At 37.4% G+C, this 19,606-nt stretch overlaps 1 protein-coding gene across 1 annotated transcript in view; it reads right to left on the bottom strand.

Annotated features, from left to right (window-relative positions):
• UBE2V2 (ubiquitin conjugating enzyme E2 V2) overlaps positions 1 to 19,004 on the bottom strand; it is a 41,759-nt gene extending 22,755 nt beyond the window's left edge. Inside the window, exon 1 of the mRNA XM_035011129.1 lies at positions 18,940 to 19,004. Within this exon, the coding sequence (XP_034867020.1) occupies positions 18,940 to 18,955 (16 nt within the window). The 5' untranslated portion in view covers positions 18,956 to 19,004. The remainder of the gene's footprint in view (positions 1 to 18,939) is intronic.
• Positions 19,005 to 19,606: the final 602 nt, after the last annotated feature.

Below are 19,606 nucleotides of genomic sequence, written 5' to 3'. Positions count from 1 at the left end.
TCCATGCTCATGGATTGAAAGAACACACACTTAAAATATCTATGCTTCCCACAGCAATCTACACATTCAATGCAATCCCTATCAAAATACCATCAGCATTTTTCACAGAGCTGGAACAAATAATCCTAAAATTTGTATGGAGCCAGAAAAGACACCAAATAGCCAAAGGAATTGTTGAAAAAGAAAACCAAAGCTAGGGTAAAACAATTCCTAGACTGTATTACAAAGCTGTAATCATCAAGACAGTATGGTACTGGCACAAAAACAGACACATAGATCGATGGAACAGAATAGAGAACCCAGAATGGACCCTCAACTCTATCGTCAACTACTCTTCAACAAAGCAGGAATGAATATCCAATGGAAAAAGAACGGTCTCTTCAATAAATGGTGTTGGGAAAACTGGACAGCCACAAGCAAAAGAATGAAGCTGGACCACTTTCTTACACGATACACAAAAATAGACTCAAAATGGATGAAAGACCTAAATGTGAGACAGGCATCCACCCAAATCCTAGAAGAAAACACAGGCAGAAACCTTGGCCACAGCAACTTCTTGCTAGACACATCTCCAAAGGCAAGAGAAACAAAGGCAAAAATGAACTATTGGGACTTCATCAAGATAAAAAGCTTTTGTACAGCAAAGGGAATGGTTGACAAAACTAAAAGGCAACCTACGGAATGGGAGAAGGTATTTGTAAATGTCTTACCAGACAAAGGGTTAGTATCCAAAAACCTATAAAGAACTTATCAAACTCAACACCCAAGGAACAAATAATCCAATCAAGAAATGGGCAGAAGACATGATGAACGGGTATTTCTCCAAAGACATCTGGAAATTAAAAAAAAAAAAAAAAAACAACAGAAAGGACCCAAATCAGAAAGGGAAGGGAAGGGAAGGGGGAAGACATACAAATAAATGGCCAACAGACACATGAAAACATGCTCCACATCACTCGGCATCAGGGAAATACAAATCAAAACCACAATGAAATACCACCTCACACCCATCAGAATGGATAAAATTAACAATTCAGGAAACAACAGATGTTGGCAAAGAATGTGGAGAAAGGGGAACCCTCTTACACTGTTGGTGGAAATGGAAACTGGTACAGCCACTGGAAAACAGTATGGAGGTTCCTCAAAAAGTTAAAAATGGAGCTACCATAAGACCCAGAAATTTCACTATTAGGTATTTATCCAAAGGATACAATCATAGTGATTCAAAGGGGCATATTCACCCCACTGTGTAGAACAGCAATGTCCACAATAGCCAAACTATGGAAAGGGCCCAGATATCCATCAACAGATTCCATAAACAGAAAATATGGTGTATATATGTACAATGGAATAGTACTCAGCCATCAAAAAGAATGGAATCTCGCCACTGGTAACAACCAATAAGAGGGTATTATGCTAAGCGAAATAAGTCAGTCAGAGAAGGACAATTATCATATGATTTCACTCATATGTGGAATTTAAGAAACAAAACAGAGGAACAGAGGGGAAGGGAAGGAAAAATAAAATCAGATAAAAACAAACAAGGAGGCAAACCATAAGAGACTCTTAACTATAGGGAACAAACTGAGGGTTGCTGGAGGGGAGGGAGTGGGTACGTTACTGGGTGAGGGGCATTAAGGAGGGCACTTGAAATAACGGGCACTGGGTGTTATATGCAACTGATGAATCACTAAATTCTATCCCTAAAACTAATAATACAGTATATGTTAACTAAATTGAGTTTAAATAACAAATGTAAAAAAATAAATAAATAAAGCTCAGTAGTGGGAAATTTGGCAGAATCTGAATAGGGCCTGTATGTTAGAAGTTCTGTATCAATGTTCATGTCCTGATCTTGGAAAATTACATTGTTGTAATGTAAGAGAATGCCTGGTTTTAGTAAACACATAGAGACATATTTAGGAGTGAAGAAGCATATGTCTGTCACTTATTTTCAAATGGTTCAGAAAAAAATGTGTCTGTGTGGGAAGGGAAGGGGGAAGAAAGCACATATGCAAGTGCACATAAAACCGTTAAAATACTAACATTTGATGAATCTGGGTGAAGGTATATGGGAATTTTTGTACTGTTTATGTAACGTATCTGTAAATCTGAAATTATTCCAAAAGAAAAAACTAGGAAAAGAATGTACTTTTCAGTTAATGGTGTTAGGACATTTTACTTATATGGAAAAAATCAGATCCCTATCTCACAGTATACATAAAAAATCAATTCTGGGCCAACTGATTTGCTAATTCTAGCAAAATATTAACTTTAAGAAAATATAAGGTATCCTTATGACCTTGAGATATAGAAAAGGATTTCTTAAAAGTAAAAAAAAAAAAAAAAGCAAAATCAAAGGACTGATAAACTTCACAAAATAAAAAACAAGTTCAATGAAAGATAAAAGATGAGCCACAGACTGAAAGAAGATTCGAGTAACATAACTGGCAAAATGTTACCATCTAAAATATAGAGACAAGGAAAAGACTATTATGAATAAGAAACTCCACAGAACAGGAAAAAGGACTGAACAATAAACATATAAAAAGATGCTTAACATCAACAGTAATCAGGGAAACATAAATTAAAACCATAATAACTATCCCCCAGAAAGACAAACATTAAGTCTCACAATACTTGATTTGATGAAAATGTAGAGAAGAGAAGCTCATTCACTGTTGACATGAGAATAAACTAGTACAACTACTTTGGTGAGCAAACTGTAATATTTAGAAAGATCCAAGCATAGAGCTGAAGAAATTCATTTGAGTGCTCAGAGGAAGACAGGAATAAGAACGCTCACTAGGCATTATCTCTAATAGTGAAAACTTAGAAACAACCTAAGACTAACAAGGTATAATCAATGACACAAGACTATTGCAATTACAGTAAAAGAATTAGAGCTGTAAGTATCCATCAATGCTGAAGTTTTTTGTTTTTTGTTTTTAAAGATTTTATTTATTTATTTTAGAGACAGAGCACAAGAGGGGGGAGCGGGAAAGGGAGAAGCAGACTCCCTGCTGAGCAGGGAGCCCGATGCGGGACTCGATCCTGGGACTCCAGGATCATGACCTGAGCCGAAGGCAGTTGCTTAACCAACTGAGCCACCCAGGCGCCCCAATTCTGAAGTTTTTAAAGCACACTATTTAATGAGTACATGGTTTGTTTTGAAAGTTGAAAAAATTCTGGAGATTGTTGCAAACAACATGAATATACTTAACCTTACTGAACTGTACAGTTAAGATGGTAAATGTTATGTTATATATATTTTACCACAATTAAAAAGAAAAAAAATGAACCCCTCAAAAGCCATATATAAATAAGTCTTTATACTGTTCCAGAGTACACACATATGCAGCAAAAGTAGAAAGACGCTTGTGCAATATACTCCAAAATCAGGATAGCAGTCATCTCTGGGCAAAGAGAAAGAGGCCTAGTACTTGGAACGGTACTGATAATATTTTATTTCTTCAAAAAACACCTGAAGCAAGAATAATTCACTAGAATTTGAGAGAGCTTTTTTCCTGCCGTTTAAAGTCTCTTTAAAAAAGGAGGGACATCACCAAAAAAAAAAAAAAAAAGACAGAGAGAGAGAGAATGGTAGGCAATGTTTGGGGATAGTAGTTGAGAATGAATGAGCAAAGAGCCAGATATGGCCTGGAAGGCAGGGCTCAACACAGAAAGGACAGGTGCACTTGCAAACTCAGACTTTACCTGCAGCAAGGGGTGGGGTTGGGGGAGGGGGCGGGCCATAAGCATTAACTCCAGATAAGGAAGGAAGAAAAGGAAAACAGCATCAGTTGTGATGAAAGACCAGGAAATGCCTCAACTAAGAAAACTGTGGTTCATTTTATTGTAATTCTGTAATTTTATTTACTTCCAATTAACCAAAATCAAAAATCAACTACAAGCTAGAAACTATGTGACACAAATGGGATCTAGCACTGACACACTCCCAGCCCTCTTGCAGCTTACAGTTTAATAGGGGAGCAAGACACAGAAATCAGAGTATGAGAAGTGCTAAAGACAAGAAGAAGCAACACAAAATTTTCATTAATATTTTGCTCTACCCAGAAACTAGCCAGGTGACTCTGAGCAAATAGTGTTTTCTTTTACACTTTGTGTATTTCAGCATGAAATGTGAAACTAAACTACATCAGTAATGTACAACCTTTTGTCCATCCCAACAAATCTCAATGATCAATACATAAAAGCTTACTATAGGAGGGAATCCACCAGACTAAGGAGAAAGAAGAGGCAACAGGAAGAAGAAATCCTCTCGCCTTTTCTCTGCCCTCATCTCCATTCTCTGGTTCAGAATCCTTCCTGAACCACATTTTTTCCAAATTTAGGATTCTTGAACTCCATGAAAGCAAGTTATCAGAGATCAATTTTGAAAAAAAAAAAACAACTTACCTATATGATTCCTGAAACGCCTTTAAATCAAAGATAAAATGCAGTTTTAGTGTTTGCAATTTATACTGCTTTACCTTCTAAATATTCATGATTCTTTTATTAACTTGCAATCAAAATAGTTGAGAATCACTGTACTTTGTAGCACATTAAAGGTGGCCAGAAATTCTTTGCTTTTTCTACCACTGAAAAGTGTAGTCTAATTTTCCTCCCCGTTTAACCTTCCTTCATTTTATCTAGAGGACTGTTTCAGAATTATCAGACATGACCCTATCCTAAGAAGTTGAAAAGAAAAATAAAAGAAGTACTAAATATAAGGTATAAAATTTTCAAGTTGATTTCAATACTTCTTAAATTATTAAAACCTGCTAATATCAATAACCAGTTCCTTGAACAAGCAGTAAATGTTCACACACGTTTATGACAATAAATGGGTAATATATATTTCACAGACACGACAAATGATAAAACAAGAATATAAGCCAAACAAGAAAATTTTTTAAAAACAGGCAAGCTAAAGTATGATGAAATTATACATCCATCAAAAAATAAAATTTAAAACATGCTAAACACAGTGCTGGTAGAACTGTGAGAAAAGTATATTTATACATAATTACACACAACTGGAAATCAATTCTACCTTGCTTAAGAGGTAATTTGACAAAATATAACAAGAATTTTTACTCATATGCTTTGACTTAAAATTCCACTTTATGAATTTGTCCTCAAGAACAGAAGACAAGGACGGGCACCTGGGTGACTCAGATGGTTAAGCGTCTGCCTTTGGCTCAGGTCATGATCCCAGGGTCCTGGGATCAAGCCCTGCATCGGGCTCCCTGCTCAGCGGGGGGCCTACTTCTCCCCTTCCCTCTGCTTCTCCCCCTGCTCATATTCTCTCTGTGTCTCGAATGAATAAATAAAAAAAAAAAAAAAAAAAAAAAAAACTTTAAGAACAAAAGACAAGGAGTAGTCTATAGACTGCCTCCAAAGCCAACTATGAACAATTCTTCTCCCACAGGACACAGCCCCCTCCCCCATCAAGGGATAGAGGCTATTTCCCCTCCGCTTGAATCTGGGATGGCCTTGCCACTTATTTTGATAGAATATGGTACAGTGATGCTGGTGCAGTTGTGAGAATAGCATTCTCAGAGGCATGATGGCTTCTCTTCTTTTCAGCTCTCTTGAAAGCCACACTACCAGGATGTGAAGAAGTCAAACAGGCCAGAGAATGGCCAATCCTTATTGAACCAAGGCACCTGGGCAACAGGCCCAGCCCAACATCACGTGAAACCAGCAGAACCACCTTGTTAATGAAAATCATGAGAAAGAATGAATCACTGTTTGAAGCCACTAAGTTTTGCAGTGATTTTGCTAAATAGCCATAGATAGGTAAAGGTGAGAAGAGCAGGTTTGAAAAAGTACTCTGGAGAAAAATGTTTAGCAATGCAAAAACTTAAAAGGCCAATTGCCGTACATTCAGGTAACTGTCGTATTTAAAACATTATATAAAATCATTTTAAAATACATGAATTATGGGCGCCTGGGTGGCTCAGTCGGTTAAACATCTGACTCTTGATTTTGGCTCAGGTCATGATCTCAGGATCGTAGATCCAGCCCCACATCGGATTCTCCCTCTCCCCCTCCCCCCCCACCCCGGTCTCTCTAAAAAAATAAAATTAAATACATGAATTGTATCCCACAGCTAACATCATCCTTAATGGGGAAAAACTGAGCGCTTTTCCCCTAAGGTCAAGAACAAGACAAGGACGTCCACTCTCGCCACTGTTATTTAACACAGTACTGGAAGTCCTAGCCACAGCAATCAGACTACAAAAAGAAATAAAAGGCAATCAAATTGGTTTGGAAGAAGTAAAATTTTCATTATTTGCAGATGACATGATACTCTATATAGGAAACCTGAAAGCAAGTCCACCAAAACACTGCTAGAACTGATAAACAAATTCAGTAAAGTTGCAGGATACAAAATCAATGTATAGAAATCTGTTGCCTCTCTATACATCAATAATGCAGCAGATGAAAGAGAAAGTAAGAAAACAATCTCATTTCCCACTGTACCAAGAATAGTAAGATACCTAGGAATAAACCTAACCAAAGAAGTGAAAGACCCATATTCTGAAAACTGTAAAATACTGATGAAAGAAATTCAAGACAACACAAAGAAATGGAAAAATATTCCATGCTCATGGACTGGAAAAACAAATATTGTTAAAATGTCTACACTACCCAAAGCAATCTACACATTTAATGCAATCCTTAGCAAAATACCAACAGCAATTTCCACAGAATTAGAACAAACAATTCTAAAATTTGTATGGAACCAATAAAAGATCCCGAATAACCAAAGCAATCTTGAAAGAGAAAAGCAAAACTGGAGGTATCACAATTCCAGGCTTCAAGGTGTATTACAAAGCTGTAGTAATCAAAACAGTACAAAAAGAGACACATACACATAGATCAATGGAACAGAATGAAAAACCCAAAAATAAACCTACAACTATATGGTCAATTAATCTTTGACAAAGTGGGAAAGAGTATCCAATGAGAAAAAGTCTCAACAAATAGTATTGGGAAAACTGGACAGCAACATGCATAAGAAACTGGACCACTTTCTCATATCCTACACAAAAATAAATTCAAAATGGATTAAAGACCTAAATGTGTAACCTGCAACCATAAAAATCCTAAAAGAGAACAAGGCAGTACCTTTTTTCACATCGGCCACAGCAACTTTTTTCTAAATATGTCTCCTGAAGCAAAGGAAATAAAAGCAAAAACAAACTATTGAGACATATGAAGGAAACAATCAACAAAACTAAAAGACAATCTATGGAATGGGAGAAGGTATTTCCAAATGACATATCTGATAAAGGGTTAGCATCCAAAATATATAATGAACACCCAAAAAACAATTCAATTTAAAAATGGGCAGAATACATGAATAGACCGTTCTCCAAAGACATACAGATGGCCAACAAAGATGCTCAACATTACTTAACATCAGAGAAATGCAAATCAGAAGTACAATGAGATATCACCTCACACCTTAGAATGGCTAAAATCAACAAAAGAAACAACAGGTGTTGATGAGCTTGTGGAGGAAAAAACCCTCTTGCACCACTGGTGAGAATGCAAACTGGTGCAGCCACTGTGGAAAACAGTAAAGGTTCCTCAAAAACCGAAAAATGAAACTCCCCTATGATCCACAATCACACTGCTGGTTATTTACCCAAAGAATACAAAAACACTAATTCAAAAGGATACATGCACCTCTATATTTACAGTATCATTATTTATAATAGCTACAATATGGAAGCAGCTCAAGTGTCCATCAACTGATGAATGGATAAAGGTGTGTGTGTGTGTGTGTGTGTGTGTGTGTGTGTGGAACATAATGAATATTATTTAGCCATAAAAAAGGAAGGAAATCTTGCTATTTGCAACGACACGGATGGAGCTAGTGTAGTGCTAAGCAAAATAAGTAAATTAGAGAAAGACAAATACCATATGATTTCACTCCTATATGGAACTTAAGAAACAAACAAGCAAAGGGGAAATAAAAACGAGACAAAAATCAAGAACTTATAGAGAGTCTTAAAGAGAACTAATGGTTCCCAAAGGGGAGTCGGTGGGAGAACGGGTTAAATAGGTAATACAGATTCAAAAGTGCACTTGTGATGAGCACCAGGTGATGTATGAAGTGTTGAATCACTATATTGTACACCTAAACTAATATAACCCTGTTTACTAACTGTAATTAAAATGAAAACTTAAAAAAATAATAAAGTACATGAATTACATTTACTGTGTATAAATGAAAAAACAGGCCTAATTAACAACACATACACATCGGTCATATTTATCAGAAGTTTTCAAATGTTCATCAATATGGACCCAAAGATAACCTATAAATGATGCTTTAAACTCATTAGGACTTTTTATCTTACAATGTCATTAATAGCAGAATATTTTAGAAAAGTATGAAGTCATTCTGTGTCACCACTTTACTGCCCTCTATTTTGGACTACATACACTTACTCTCTTCCACACACCATCAGTGGAATTCCTAGCTAAGTAGGCCTATCATCCTGTTAGCTCTGACCACTTGTTCAGCAAAGGAACAAATCTGACTGAATCATTAATCCCTATTCACAGTTCTTCACTCAGAAAAAAACCCATTCCACAATTGTAACTAGCTTTTTCAAAACCAGCAATTACAGTCCCACATTAAATGCTATCATCAAGAATGTCAAAAATGTTAAGAATACAGAATTATTGACATCAAGGCTTATGACTTACATTACAAAAAACTTTAGAATGGAATTATATCCATCAATAGTATGAAACAGTAATATAAACACTGATTTAATATTAAAAATTATACTTACATTAAGTCACAGAAAAATATATTAAAAATATATTCTTTAGCTGAAATGAAGGTTTATCATGTATAGCAATTTTAACTTTTGTCTCTAAAATAAACATTTCAAGAAATTGCATGAGATTAAAAACTATTTCACTATATTGTTTTTAAGATTTTATTTTAGAGAGAGAGCGTGCACACATGTGCACACACAAGTGGGGGGGGGGGCAGAGGGCGAGAGAGACTCCTCAAGCCGACTCCCGGCTGAGCACAGAGCCCAATGCAGGGCTCAATCCCAGGACCCTGAGATCATGCATGACCTGAGCCGAAATCAACAGTCAGGCACTTAATAAACTAAGACACCCAGGCGCCCCTACAATACATTTAAGTTTATAATAACTACTTAATATTTAATCAAGGAATGACAACACACGTTAACATGCTTGTAGAACCCTGTACTTTAAAATCTGGTATATGGGGCACCTAGGTGGCTCAGTCAGTTGGATGTCTGCCTTCAGCTCAGGTCATGATCTCGGGGTCCTGGGATGGAGCCCCATGTAGGGCTCCCTGCTCAGCTGGGGGTCTGTTTCTCCCTCTCCCTCTGCCCCTCCACCCCGCTTGTGCTCTCTCGCACACACGCACGCGTGTTCTCTCTCTCTCAAATAAAATCTTTTAAAAAATAAAGAACTGATTAAACATGGTAAATAAAAACATCTGAAAAAAACAAAATTCAAATCAAATATTGTACATCTGAAGCATCTGTACTATACCTTTAAATATAAGTGGAAAAACCTCTGGAATACAGGATCTGTAAAGAATCTCAATTCTATGGTTTAGGAGATGCATTATGCACAGAATATTAATTATGCTACTGATACTCTAGGTTACAACCAAAACCACTCAGCCCCTAGATACTCCCAAAAAATTCTGGAACTATACGAATAATTCATTCATATAGTTATGTGCTGTATACTAACTCAGCTAGATAAGGAGAAAATAACCAACTTAATGTGTTTATTTAATGAATAAACTTGAACATAAAATCTTATAATACTGTTTTACTTCAGAAAAATAAACTAAAAACAGAATTCATGTGTAAAACATAATTTACAAAGAGAGAAAGCTAGATTTTACTTCAACCATTTATTTTCTCACTAAATCACTTAAATAGAAACTGTACCATAATGATGGCAACACAAGAGGCACTCAAAAAACACTTCGTGAATTTATGGCAGGTGCTTACTTTCAATCTTCCTCTCAACACTTATCGACCGGACTGTCGTCTGGTAGCAGGTGCTGCTGATTCTAACACCAACACAGAATCCTTTCCCCAAGCTTACACTCAGGTGTCAGATACATTCAACATTCAAACACAATGCAGTAAGTTGTTGAAGACTTTGCTCAGATACTCTAGATATCTCAGTGAGATAGGCAAACCAAGGGAAAACACAAAAGTAACAGAAGTTACTATTCTCCAGGAGAGCAGCTAACAATGTCTATTCTAGAACTAGGAAAGGACATTTCCCTTAGAATAAACTAAGAAGTGGAGGAAAGTTGGGTAAGCTGTGATATACCATGGTTCCTCTCTAATATGAATGTCTAAGTAAAATTAAAAATGGCATACACTCTAGAAGATATGAGGTCTTCTGACAGAGACCATTTAAATGAGTATAACTGCTCTCCTATGAGTCCAATTAGCTTGCAGTCAGAAAACCGTATTAAGCAAAATAATTAAATATCCCTCCAAATCACTGCTTGTAAGGTAAACACTTAAGAAAATTAAAAACTTTACAACTTAAGTGTTTCAGGAAATAACCACTTATGTGAATAGAGTTTAGTAAGCCACAACTGATAAATTAGGTAACAGGTGACACTAGCATAGATAACAATAGTAAGCCAACCTATGCATTGTTTAGATTTTTCAATAACATTCCAGTCTCTAAACTGAAAAATCCACATCATAATTACAGTACTTACAAATCATAAACTGTTTAGAGTATGCCTTATATCTGGCTATTTAACTTCTTTAACTGTAAGGTTAAACCTCATACCTGGCAAGAGAGAGCTTGGACTCCTACAGCCCTCTGTCATACAATAATTATGTAAAACAATCATAATCAGATCATCAATTAGAAGTTACATTATGTCATCACTTCTCCCCCTTCGGCTAAAATCAAGTGCAGAATTTACATATGTCAACATGATATTTTTAAAACAAAGAGACAATGAAATACATACCAAAAGCCATACTTTGCATCTTAATAAAGTGGAAAAAATAGATAACTGGACTTAACCAAAATTTAAGACTTTTGGGTTTCAAGGATACCATCAAAAAAGTGCAACGACTGGAGCGCCTGGGTGGCTCAGTCGTTAAACGTCTGCCTTCGGCTCAGGTCATGATCCCAGGGTCCTGGGATCGAGCCCCACATCGGGCTCCCTACTCCGCGGGAAGCCTGCTTCTCCCTTTCCCACTCCCCCTGCTTGTGTTCCTTCTCCCGCTGTGTCTCTCTGTCAAATAAATAAATAAAATGTTTAAAAAAAAAAAAGTGCAACGATTACCTACAAAATGGGAGAAAATACTTGCAAACTATATATATGATAAGGAAGTTGTATCTAGACTATATAAAGAACTCTTAAAACTCAACAAAAGATAGCCTAATTTAAAAATAAGCAAAGAATCTGAATAGACATTTCTCCAAAGACCATATACAAATGACCAATAAGCACATAAAAAGATGCTCAACATCATTAGTCATCAGGGAAATGCAAATTAAAACCACGAAGGGTGCCTGGGTGGCTCAGCTGGTTAAGCATCTGCTTTCGGCTCAGGTCATGATCCCAGGGTGCTGGGATGGAGTCCCACAGGGAGCCTGCTTCCCCCTCTACCTCTACCTCTCTCTCTCTCTCTGTCTCCCATGAATAAATAAATAAAATCTTTTAAAAAAACACACACACACACACACACAATGAAGTATCATGTTACACCCACCAGGCTGGAATCAAAAAGTCAGGCAGTTTGTGAAATGTGGAGAAATCAGGACTCTTAGAAGCTACTGGTGAGAATATAAAATGGTCTCCCTTTGGAAAACAGTCTGACAGTTTCTCAATTAAATATAGAATTACCATATGACCCAGCCACTGTACTCCTAGATACATACCAGAGGAAACGAAAATATACATCCATACAGAAACTGGCACACAAATGTTTATAGCAGCATTATTCCTAATAGCCAAAAAGTGGAAACAATCCAAATCAACAATGAATGGATAAATCAAATGTGGTGTATAGAATATTATTATTCAGCCAGTAAAAGAAATGCATAAGAACTGATAAATTCTACAACATCGATGAACCCTGAAAACATTATACTAAGTGAAAGAAGTCAGACCCAAAGACCACATACTCTATGACTCTATTCATATGAAAGTCCAGAATGGGCAAATCTACAGAGACAGAACATAAATTAGTGGTTGCAGGGGCTGGAAGGGGACGATACAGGGATAAGATGGTGAGGGTTAAAGGATACAGGGTTTTTGAGGTAATAAAAATGTTCTCAGGTGACTGTAGTTAATGGTTGCTTACATCTGCAAACATACCAGAAAACAATGAATTGTACACATAGGTGAACTGTATGGTGCATGAATTCTATCTCAACAAAGATTTTCCAAAAAAAAAAAAAAAAAATTAAGTAGAAAAGAGTAACTCCCTGAAACTAAATTCAGTATTTATTTACAGTTCCATCTCCCAGAAGCTTCAGCTTTCTCAGTGAACCATCACTCAAAGGTATAGTCAAGGACCTCATGGAGAAGACTGGCCTTTTTCCAAAGGACCCTGGATTTTATCTTTTTCTTTTTTAAGATTATTTATTTATTTGAGACAGGGAAAAAGAGAGAGAGAGACAACAAGAGAACACGAGTGGGGGGAGGGGCAGAGGTAGAAGCAGATGCCAGGATAAGCAGGGAGCCCGACGCGGGGTTCAATCCCAGGACCCCGGGATCATGACCTGAGCCGAAGGCAGCCGCTTAACCAACTGAGCCACCCAGGCACCCCAGGACCCTGGATTTTAGAAACCATTTCAAACCCCTGGGGAGAATAAGGAGCCCAGGTTACATAGCTGTTGCCCAGTCTTCCCAGTCTCACAAAGCTTGGAACCAGGTTCTTCTACCTGATGAACATACACAGTCCTGTCCAGAGGCACCCTACTTGGAGAAGTAGGTAAGAAGAATGGGGGAAAGGGGAGTCAGTATTAAGTGTCCTTAAGGGCCACTTTATGAGCAATATGGAAATGTTTATGATAACTCATCAGGTTATGCTTCCTACTTCTGATAGAGCTGAATTTCTATAAACCTCATAGCACTACCAATAATAACCTCTTCTCCATCCCATCCCCAAAATAAGCTCAGAGGAAAAATGTTAGATATTATAAGAATCACCAAGGGAAATAACTACTATGTGTATGTGCCCGCAATACCAAATTTGTGCTCACAAAAAATAATTTTGTTTAAATGTGTAACAAGATTTAGCTATTAATATCAATTGTTAGATTTTTTTATTTTTTCAACATAATCATTTACATCTTAAGAGAACATATAGTTTTAATTACTTATAATGCCATTACACTCTTTCAAGTGTTTTGTCTTGATTCTTAATGACATTTATTTATGAAATCACACTGTTAGGTTCCTACAAAATAAAAGCAAACAAAAAGTTTATAGAATACAGTGTAATACAAAAGTAGTATCAAAGAACTTGAAATCAAGAAACCAGCTCTGAACTCAACATCTAACTAAATAATCTTGTGAAAGTCATTTCATATCTGTATTTCCATTGTTCATCTATAAAATGAACTTGGCCCAGGGCCTAGATAATCAATAATGTGCTTTCCTTTAGAACTACTATTTCAACTTATGTAAAGACCTACACAGGCTTTACGGATTTCTCTCCTGTGGTCTGGAACTTTGCTGAGTTCTAACTTAAACTGAATATAACATCTGCTCTTATACAAATCAGTGGAGACTTTGTAAATAAGAGTAAGTCACTCACAAACACCAGTCCTGAAGACCCACCTTATAATATTACCTCAAAGATTTACTTATAAAAGCATCAGCTCTTTTAAAAAGTCAACTATATTTGAAACAAACTTTTGAACACTGAATTTTATTCCATTTATTCTAGTCTGCAAGCCTCATGTATCCACTTTGAAATTTTGTGTCAAACGGCTCCCCAAATAATTGTCAAGTGGATGTTTCCACTAAGGATAATCTTTGCTTTCCATAGTTTCCATTTGCCTGACTGAATTTCAGTTAGCATCGTTTAAATAACACCAGTCCCCCAACAACATGGCTGAAGCTTCAATTAGCAGCCTAGTAACTGTGAGTAACTGCATTAAGTACAAACTTTGCTGCTAGCTCCCCAGTCCACGAATCACTAAATAGATAGATGAGCATCGTAACCAGTGGCCAATCACTTCACATCTGTTGGTGATGGGTCATTGCACATTTGTTAGTCACATACAGACAGCAAAGCTTATAGTAGTGTTGCCTCCTTGTCTGCCAGTAGTAAACCCATGTGATATTCTCATTATTTTCTTTTTAACATTTTATTTATTTGAGAGAGAGAGAAAGAGAGCATGAGAGAGACAGCACGGCAGGGGGAAGGGAGATGCAGTGGGAGAGGGAGATGCAGACTCTGGGTCGAGCAGGGAGCCTGATGCAGGGCTCAATCCTAGGACCCTGTGATCATGACCTGAGCCAAAGGCAGACACTTAACTGAGCCACCCAGGCACCCCAACCCATGTGACATTCTATAAAAATAGCCAATAAAAGAAATTAGCCAACAAAGATCAAAGCAATCAAAGCACAACGAAGAAATGAAAACTGAAAGTGCAGCAAAGAAACAAAAACTAGTAACACTGAAGTGAAATGTGAATCAAATATAAGTAGTTATAGAAGAAATACCCGACCATAAAGTGTTGGAGACTCTAGATGAGCAGCCACATGAACTTTGTGAATGTGAGCTTATGGATGTATATGAGGGAAGTAATTTAAGAAAAGGATGATGAGAAAAAGGAAACATTGTTCCAACTACTCTTGACAAATTTTTTAAAATAAAACACTCTAATTCTTAATGTCTCATGTTTAATTTCGAGTACTAAGCAAATACTATTTTACAATTTTTTTTTTCATTTTCCTATACACTTGTAACCACAGGAAGAGTTTTTAATGTCTGAGCAAACATTTTCAAAGGTCACAGAGTAATAATTTTTCTTATTTAATAAAACTGCTTTGGGGGCACCTGGGTGGCTCAGTTGGTTAAGCATCTGACTTTGGCTCAGGTCATGATCTCAGGGTCCTGGGATCAAGTCCCATCAGGTTCTGTGCTCAGCAGGGAGTCTGCTTGTCCCTCTCTCTCTGCCCACCCCCCCACTCATGCTCTCTTGGTCTCTCTCTCAAAAAAATAAAATCTTTAAAAAAAATGCCTTGAACAGTTTCAGTTTGAATCGTCATTTTTACCACTCTGTAGTACTGTACAAAGGGATGACTGCCTGTATAATAAGGCTGTATTATTTAATCATATTGTCAAGAGCAAACGTGTATGTAGCAAAAGGGTATGTAGGTTCCTAAGGGACACAGAAAACTCTATCAGGCCAGGTAATAAAGTCTCAAGAGGGAAATGTACTAGACTACTGCAATTTGGCTCTCCTACTGTTTAGTTCCCAGATTGTATGTTATGATCTACACATGTAGATCTTTTCTGTTACTACTCCCAAATTCTGCTCATTAATCTTGAAGATGGGGAAAACAAACTCATGTTGTCCAACCTTTTCATAGAAGGGATGGGGAAAACAAGGCTTAAGAGATCCAGTGGCATGCCTATCATGCCACAGTAATCTATCAGGGGCTGGCAGGGGAATTAAAACACTGCTAATCTAGTTCTTGTTCCCATATATACAATGCTACCCACTTCTGAAGAGAGTAATTAGTAAGTTTTATTTTGGTTTCATTTTTCAACCATATGGCTTACACAGACCCACTATCAAAGAAAAAATACTCCATTTTTTCCTGAGCTTCTCATTACTTAAAGATATTTTACAATCATCTACATTCAAAGACTAGAACACCACTGTAACACTAGTGTAACTTAAGTGATACGAAATTTTAAAATGTTTCACATTACAATGTATCCCAGATGGGATCCTGAGACAGAAAATCTACATTAGGTACTCTAATGTACAATCTTTATGTACTATCTTCACAACTTCTCTGTAAAACTGTTCTAAAATTTAAAATTTATTTTTTTTAAAGTACTGCACATACTTTTTTTTATCTACGTCTTTTCTTAGTGCTGGGATCTAATTAAATTTTTGAATCAAAGTTACTAAATGAACTAATAAATTTATATTCCTTAAAGTAGTGTTTAAGCTATGTCCTATGAAATCCTCTTGAGCCCCCCAAGGTGACTCTGCCTCTTGGAAAAGAGGAACCTAGCCAGTGGGTCTCCACCACAGCCCAATTTCCATTCATAAGAGTCTAACAGTCTGAAACAAAGATTCTGCTAGAAAGAAAAGTGTGAAAGTCACTCTCAAGCATAAAAAGGAGTAAGATTCATGTTTGAGGAATATTCCAAATTCACAGTTCCTCATAACAGAAAGAACATTAAACTGAGGACAAAAAAAAAACCCAAATTCTAATCTTGACTCCATCACTATGTACAATCTTGTATTTCTTTAGGCCTCAGTTTTCTCATCTGCAAAATAAGAGGACCAACAGTTCCCATTCTAATTAGAATTTTTTCTCCCCAATTTTTCTTCTAGTAAAAGGAAGGGTAATGCACCTTTAGATAATGCACATTAAAATATAATTCCTGGGGAACCTCGGTGGCTCAGTTGTTAAGTGTCAGCCTTAGGCTCAGGTCATGATCCCAGGGTTCTGGGATTGAGCCCCACATCGGGCTCCCTGCTCAGCGGGAAGCCTGCTTCTCCCTCTCCCACTCCCCCTGCTTGTGTTCCCTCCCTCGCTCTCTCTGACAAATAAATAAAATCTTTAAAAAATAAAAAATAAATAAAATTCCTTAGAAAAGATCAAAAAATATTTGTCAGGTTTCTCTTCTTTTTGTCCTATCAAATAACTATTTTTATCCAAGATTACTTTGTCTATGTACATTTTTAAATGATTCTCTTTTTTACAAAGTTTTTTTTTTTTTTTTATAATCTCTTCACCCAAAATGGGGCTCAAACCCAAGACCCCGAGATCAAAACCATGTTCCTCAGACTGAGCCAGCCAGGCACCCCAAAACATGTACATTATTACATCCATCTAGCTCATCTCATTTTAATAAATTTCAAGTTACATCATTTATTTCACATATACACATACTGTTTCCCTTCCATGCCACCAAGAAGCAAAGAATAAAAAAATATAACAAAGTATAATTTAAAAAGTCCAAAGCTGCTTCTGCACTCATATCCCTCTCAGTTCAATACTGTCAATAATGTAAAGCACATAAACTGAGTAGAATAATTCTGAAATTTACCAGGGGAAGTTTTTAGTAATAGTTTCAAAATGAATTTCAGTGGTTTAAGAAAGCTCAAATGCCTAAATAACATCCTTAATAATTATGCTAAGGCTTCAAATTTCATAAATCTAAAAACAGAGTGAAAATATAACAATTGTGATGCTGAAATATAAACTAGAAAACACAAGCATCCGATGTATGCATAAGGAAATATAACAATAATCAGCAACATCTTTATAATTTATATTTGACTTCCTTAAAAATGACTAAAAGTAGTTAACAAAAAGTATCTGCCATTAATATCATCTAATATTTGGTCTTTTCAAAGTATTTCCACACTTTCTCATACGTATAATGTTAAGGAAAAAATCATGTTTAAATAAACAATGCAATCCACAAAATTACTAATAACTATCAAATGACTACAACTCATAACTATCAAAACTAAATTTTCAAGAACCCATAGGTACTAAGCACAGTTCTTAAAAAGATACGGCCCATTCATAAGCACACAGGATTTCAAATAGCAAGTCTTAACAGTAAAACCTCATTTTTGAAATAATCCTTGTTTTACTACTTCGCTCTGACCTCAAGTATATTTCTCAGCGCTAAAACTGTTAAAGATCTCATCACCTATGACATCTGTAAATAAAGATGAGACTTAAAAGACACAATTTTTCATTAAAATATATGTTGAATGTATTCTGAGGTGTTCCAGTAACATACACTGCAACCTTCCATTTTTCAGCACAATATAGATTTAAAAATTCGTTTTCATGCAATGATGGCATGAATTATTAAATCACACTATTCTATAACCTGGTTTCAATAATGACTAGGAAAAATGAAAGATCAAACATATGTTTAAGTAGTAAAACCTAACATTTTCATTTTAACATTTTTTAAAATGGTCAAGCTTCGAAAATCTCAGCGTCAATATTTAATTTCAAAGTCTGTGCTCATAGGAAACCACTTTACTCAGTACGAGAGAAGAGTTGAACAGCTTGAGAAACCACTTCTTCAATTAGCTTTTCCTTGCTCTATGCTTTTATTTTACTTGCACTACAGTTTTGCATTTAAATGAATAAAAAGACAACACGTATTCAGTCAGGTAGGAATGGTCATCCTTTCTCCGTTATTACAAAGATTAACAGTTCTCCTCAGTCCTCTCTTCCTCCACCCATATAAAAGCAAGCCCAAGGGAACGCAAGCCCCACTCTATCCATGACGCCCCTCACCCTGAAACCCTTCCTGGCCTGAGGTTGACACCGCCCACCTTGGGCCTCCTCTCCTCCCTCCCACACCGTCTTCCGCTCAGCAATCGGACCCGAACCCGCCAGACCCCGCGAGTGCGCCCGCGCCAGAGCCACCCCGCCCCCAGCCTGAGGACGCGCGGCCGACGCGCAAGCACGACCCACCGCCCCCGACGGCCGCCCCAAGCCCTGGGCGCCGGCGCCCGGCCCGCCCGGCCCCTCCCCGCTCCCGGGCTTCGCTCCACGGGGAGCCCGGTGTCCGAGAAGGCGCACTCCAGATTCTCCCACACAGTCAGTGCCCGGCCGCCAGCAGCAGGTGGAGGGGCAAAGCCGGGTTGGAGTGGGAAAGCAGGCAGCCCAACCAGGGAACCGACCTGTGGAGACCGCCATCTTCTCCTGCAGCCCGACGCAGCCGCCTGCACGCACAGCGACGTCAGTGCCACTTCCGGAAGCGCGCCGCTTCGGCCCCCGCCCTGCGGCGTCCCGGCGCGCGTCACCATGGGCTCCTCCCCCGGCGGCTTTCGCTCAGGTCACCTAGACCAAGGGTATGCAGGGCCTCGGGGCTGTTTGGGCGGCTTCCTAAGCTACTACAGTTGATGGAAAGTAAAAGTCGAAAAGTCATTGGGACATCACGTTGAGTCAGTCATCCTAATGTAGAGCAAAAAGGCAAAGAGAAAATATTTGTTAAAAGGCATGTGCAATGGAGCGGAGGGGAAAATTTTCTTTTAATTTTTTTTTTTTAAATTTTTAAAAAAGGCATGTGCAGTGCGGCTGCAATCCCTAATACGGCAACCACGTGTATTATGAGCTCGTGCCTGGAGATGTGCTGTAAGGGAGACAGCGCAGGTTTGCAAAACCCTAACTGTTTAACAATTCATGTTAAGAACATCTCGTTAAGAATGTTTCATGTTGATTAAATATGGAAATAATATTTTGATATATTGAATTAAAAGAAGCATATTATTAAAAGTCAAAACAAAATAGGGCATTGACAATTCTGTGTTGAAAAATGATTCAAAGGCATTCAACAGAAAATTTAAA

The sequence above is a fragment of the Mirounga leonina genome, unplaced genomic scaffold (assembly GCF_011800145.1).
Source record: "Mirounga leonina isolate KUSES-001 unplaced genomic scaffold, KU_Mleo_1.0 Mir_165, whole genome shotgun sequence".
NCBI lineage: Eukaryota > Metazoa > Chordata > Mammalia > Carnivora > Phocidae > Mirounga > Mirounga leonina.
Note: the sequence above shows the minus strand (reverse complement) of the source record. Positions and strands in the feature narration are given on the sequence as shown.